General features: G+C 28.3%; 1 protein-coding gene across 1 annotated transcript in view; it reads right to left on the bottom strand.

Annotated features, from left to right (window-relative positions):
- The window catches only part of LOC112517603 (transcription factor bHLH48-like), a 15,967-nt gene extending 10,664 nt beyond the window's left edge, over window positions 1-5,303 (bottom strand). Inside the window, exons 1-3 of the mRNA XM_025124944.1 lie at window positions 4,388-5,303; window positions 4,188-4,289; window positions 4,040-4,105 (exon numbers count right to left, since the gene is read on the bottom strand). Of these exons, the coding sequence (XP_024980712.1) occupies window positions 4,040-4,105; window positions 4,188-4,289; window positions 4,388-4,723 (504 nt within the window). The 5' untranslated portion in view covers window positions 4,724-5,303. The remainder of the gene's footprint in view (window positions 1-4,039; window positions 4,106-4,187; window positions 4,290-4,387) is intronic.
- Window positions 5,304-5,987: the final 684 nt, after the last annotated feature.

The raw sequence follows: 5,987 nt of genomic DNA, 5'->3' as shown, positions 1-5,987 counted from the left end.
TGGTGTAACTTGTTAAAATAAAAATGTATTTTTTAAACATGTTTTAATTGATATACGATTATGTATATTAATTCGATAAAGGTTTAAAATGAAACATTTAAAAGTAAATGACGTAAAGTAAATTAATTAACTAATTATAGGGTTATAAAGTGTAAATTTAAAATTATAATTTTAAAAAAATTGGTTGTGAGAGGGTGAGTGCATACGAGGAGAGGAGTGAATGAAAAAATGTATAAAGGGTATCTTGGTCATTTAGTATTTTAAGACTTTAAGACTTTTGTTAAATTTGCTTTATAAGATAGTATAAATAAATAAATAAATAAATAAATATATATATATATATATATATATCAAATAAGGATATCAAAATAAATAAAATAAGATATTATTTTATATTTGGTTCGTTTAAATTAAAAAATTAATTATCATTACCAATTTAATTTTAATTTTTTTCCGTCATTACTTATTATCAATATTATAACACCAAAATTATTGAAAACCATAAAAAAGAAAATAAATAACTCTAATTTTATCATCCTAAAATTAAGGTTTCAGAGGTTTCATATTATTGTTCACCCAAAAACTCAAAATCAACCATTCACATTTTGATTATAGGGAGATTCATACATATTATTATCTTAGAGATGGCCAAATGGGCCCGACCTAACCCAGGACCAGCTTGGGACCGATTAGGATCGCCGGTTAAACTTTTCATTCAAAAACAAAGCCCGAGTGGGATCTGGACCGGTTTGGGATCGGTTGTGGGCCCGGCACGGACCGGCCTGATTTTTTTTTTAAATGTTATGTTTTTTATAGTCGTTGGAACGGTAATATGACCGTTTTTTTTTCCATTTTTTGATTATTTTTGTCTCATTGACCTTCTATACACAATATATAAGTTATATAGTATAAAGGGAAAGACACCAACTTATAAACGCAAAAAAAAACGTTCATAATTCTCACTCTAATTCGTGATTTTGGCTCGTATTAGATTTCCGGTTTTAACAAATTATAATAAAAAGTATTTTTTAAATGTATTTCATTGATCCAATTACATATTTTAAAGTGTATTATAATAACATTTTTGTACTTTTCTAAATAATTATATGTAAAACATAGTTTTTTTCTTAAAAAAAGTGGGACTAATTTTGACCCGGCCCGGTTACAGGAATAGTATTGGGTTTTTGTTCGGGACCAGGACCTGGACCAGTTACAGGAATAGTATTTGTGACCGGGACCGATATGGGCCATGCTCGGCCCGGACCTGAATCGATTTTTAGCTATCTCTCCATATATATATATATATATATATAGGGTTGGGTTCACGTGAGACCAGACTGTTTTCGTGAGACTCGTGAAACCACATTTTTACACTTGAAACTTCACAGCAAAAACACTGTGAAGGTTACCTTCACAGCAAAAACACTGTGAAGGTTACCTTCACAGCATTTTGCTGTGAAGTTTCAAGTATAAAAAGCTGGTCTCACGGGTCTCACAAAAACAGGTTGGTCTCATGTGATCTCAAGTATATATATATATATATATATATATATAGAGAGAGAGAGAGAGAGAGAAGATAAAAATAGGTAAAAAGACTAAAATGACCCTTGATTTAACCGAGTTAACGAAATTATTTTCACAGTACTAATCAGACGGACCATGACCAAGACAAAGTGAATACCACATGGACCAAATCCATAATGAACATACCATAAGGACCCTAGTTAGAAAAAAAAACATCAAAGCACAGGGAACAAATCCATAATTCACTCTAAGAGGTGTTTGGGATTGCTTATTTAAAACAACTTACGCTTTTTTGTAAAAACGTTCATAACTTATGTGGTGTCAAATCGGTAATCTATAAAAAAAGTGTTTGCATTAGCTAGCTTATAGCAGCATCAAAACGTAATAAACAGATAAATGTTTCTTTTTTTTTTCATCCAAACACTAAAAACTCCTTTTTATTGATACCACACTCAAATAAGTTCATAAGTTAGAAGGAATTAATTTATCAAAAACTTCTTATTACCGGTTTCAAACCTATATAAGTATTTCTTCGCTTTTTCCATCCAAATATTAAAAACTCCTTATCACCAATACCACATCAAAATAAATTAACAAGCATTTTAAATAAGAAATCCCAAACGCGGAATTGAAGTTTCTGGTTGGATTTAGTTTGTATAAATTTATTTTTGGTTTGGATTTGTTTGATTTTACAATTTGATCAAGGGATTATCCCATCTTCCTAATATCAGTATTCATAATAGTGTTTACAGAATATTAAAATGAAATCGTAAACAATAGTCCAAACAAGGTGTTCAGTTGTTCATGGTGACGTTCACAAAACGTTCATAGTTGTTCACATGATAGAAAATAAGGAAATTAATTAAAATAATCCTAGATTTTATTGGCTGTTTTCATCTTATAGTCATTTTTTACAAGGTTTACCAAAATAGCCCTAGATCCGTAATTTTAATATTTTCTTTCGTGGAATGGATGAAAAATGTAAATTTTCAAGCAGACCTGGGTGAGAAATGCAAATTTTTTTAGCGGATTTGAGTATTAATATAATTCAATGTTTATCTTGTATTGTAATACTAGAAGGGTAATCGCCCAATGTAGCGAGATACATCTTAATTTTAATATTTCTTTTTATTTTTTTTATCTCAGTCGATGTTATAATATGATCTTATTTGATTTTGAAAAAGTGATAATATTTTTATTTTTGAATAAAATATAAATTTAAAAATATTATAAAAATTTGACAAAAATATATCGATATTAGTATCAAATTGACTATTTTAAATTTCTCATTTTTTGTGTAATTTTTTGATTCAAAATTTTTATTATAATTTAATATAAGTTCAATAACGAAGTAATTTATATTTAGTTTAATAATATAATTTTTTATAAAAATAATAATTAATTATTTTATTCGAACTCAATAATTATCCTAAATATATTTTAGATTTTTTATATTTTAAAGTGAGATACTTATTTTTTATTTGATTATGTTTATCCGCGGTTAGTTACACGAATTCAAACAAGGAATTTTAATAAGTTGTACTTACACACAATTTACTTGGTATCTTGAATTTTAAGTAATATACATAAATAAATAATACTTCATACATAAAAAATAGTTTTTAAAAGTTTTTGTCAAATGTTTTAAAAACTCTTAAAAATCATTATTTATGCATGAAGTACTATGTATTAAAGCATATTACTTAAAATTTAAAATCACAAGTAAATTATGAGTAAGTACAACTTATTAAAGCTCTATTTTTTAATTCGTATAGCTAACTGCAGATAAACATAATCAAATACAAGATAAACATCTCGTTTTAAATATAAAAATTTAAAATATAATTAAGATAATCATTGATTTCTAACAAAATCGTTATCTTTATAAAAATATATTAAGTTAAAAATAAAATATTTCACTATTTAACCTAAATTAAATTATAATAAAACTTTGAATTAAATAATTTATTTAATATTAATATCGATATATTTTTTCAAATTTTTATGATGTCTTCAAATTTATTTTTATCAAGCATTAATTTTCTCAAAACCACATAAATCATAATATATCAATAGAGACAAAAGAATAAAACAAAACATTAAAATGAAGATGTATCTCGGCGTATTGCGTGAGTACCCTTCTGGTAAATATTAAAATGTATTATATTGAAGTTCTTATTTATCCCTATTATATATATTTATCTGCAATTAGTTACACGAATTCAAACATGAACATTTAATAAGTTGTACTTACGTACAGTTTGTTTGTAACCTTGAATTTTAAATAATATATATCAATAAACAGTACTCTACATATAAGATATACTATTCATTTCTTGATAAAATTATTTCATATATTTTTGTTTTCATGTAAAAAAATAAATTGTTTCATGTATTTCTCATTTTAATAAAATTTATTTACAAAAATTAACAGAACCGAACATAAATATGTTGGTATGGAGTATTTTGAAGAAAATATCGATGAAATCAAGTGGTTTGGTTATGGGTGACTGACCTTATTACAACCGGGGACCAGCTCTTGAAGAAGCTTCATCCGAGCATTGATCTTCTCTCTCCTTGCCTGCCAATAATTGATTGATGTAAGTAAGATTAATCATTAATGGCTACTTAAACATGATTTCATGAATGATTCTGATTGTTACTCGTTCGGCTAAGCTATGGCTATCTGTTGCTTCACCCCGCCGAGCACGAACGTGAACGTACGGGAGCTTCTCGCCATCGATCTCTGTTGCAGAGCTTTTCATCTACTTAGCCGATGATTTCACCTATTTGCAGTAAGTTGATCAATTTTGCTTTTGAAAGCTCGAAATTAAACCCTAGGTATTGAGATGAAGTCGCAAACCTTCTTCTCTCGATCCTTCCGTTTAGTTGATTTTGAAATAATTGGATCTGAGAAAATCAGTGATGAATTATGCATGGAACCTGATTCCACAGGCTCTAGTTTCACCAGATCGAAGTTATCACGGCTCGAATTTGGTGAATTCTCTATCTCCATCACCGAACATACGGAGGCAAAAACATTAGGTGTTGATTCTTCCGGCGAGTGTAGAAGCTTCACGGCTTGATTTGGTGGGAGCTCGAGAAGAGCTGTGAACGAATTGCCGGTCTTCACCGGCGGGTCTGCCGACATCAGGTTATGGATCTCCTCATCGACGAACTGAAACGATTCCAAACTCATTTCTTCTCCACCAATCACAGAAGAAAAATCTAACCAGAAAAAGGTGTTACAAAAGCACACAAAATTGATGCAGGGGGACAAAGTTCCTTCGAAAACCGACAAGTCATTGGCACCGCTTAAGGAAAATGACGGAAGGTGAAGAAAACTGCCAAATCGTACTTTCCCACTTTCTGCGGCAGAGAAAGACGTTGAGGTTTCTCTGGTAATTTTTTTTCTTATAAATAAAAAACTGGATTTGGTACTGGTGTTTCAATGGCGGTCAATCTGCCATGCTTTAATTGATTCTTCTTTTCAAGAGGTCATTTGGAGTACTGGGAAAGCAACGTTTTCTGTTTGGTCCCCCACCTTCAAAATTGATTCTGCAAGCAATTACAGAGGAAGATGTATCTTGCTTTGTTGTAGAGAGAGAATTAATGGCGGGGACCGGAAACCTGAATCCGTATCCGACACTGGTGTCTTAACTACGGAAGATGATCCATCACGATCTTCCATTATTTATAGGCATTTTGAGTCATGTACTTATGCTTGCTTCTTCTGTGTTTTTCGTTCTTTTATTATTATCACATCAACGATGATATAATGTGTGTGTATATATATATATATATATATATATATATATATGTATGTATATATATATGTATGTATATGCATAGGATGTTTATTTTGTAAATCATTTTATTTGTATAAACCGTACAAACCTTATTCAATCGATTATGATTTTTCATTTTATTCATTTTTTTGTAACTAGAAGGAAGCAACGAAATACATCTTGATTTTAATATTTTATTTTATTATTTATCTCGGTCGATGTTATAGTACGGTCTTATGTTATTTTGAAAAAGCGATGAAATTTTTATTTTTGAATAAAATATAAATTTGAAAATATCATAAAAATTTGACAAAAATATCGATATTAATATCAAATTAATTATTTAAAATTCCTATTTTAATGTTTTTTTATAATTTAATTTATGTTAATAACGAAATAATTTATATTTGGTTTAATAATATAATTTTTTTATAAATATAATAATTAATTATTTTGTTAGAACTCGATAATTATCMTAATTATATTTTAGATTTTTTATATTTTAAAATGAGATGTTTATCCTYTATTTGATTATGTTTATCYGMAGTTAGTTACACGAATTCAAAMATGGAGCTTTAATAAGTTGTATTTATGCATAACTTACTTGTAATCTTGAATTTTAAGTAATATGCATCAATATACAGTACTTCATGCATAAAAAATGCTTTTTAAGAG

Source organism: Cynara cardunculus, assembly GCF_001531365.2.
Source record: "Cynara cardunculus var. scolymus isolate 2C chromosome LG 9, CcrdV1, whole genome shotgun sequence".
Lineage (NCBI taxonomy): Eukaryota > Viridiplantae > Streptophyta > Magnoliopsida > Asterales > Asteraceae > Cynara > Cynara cardunculus.
Note: the sequence above shows the minus strand (reverse complement) of the source record. Positions and strands in the feature narration are given on the sequence as shown.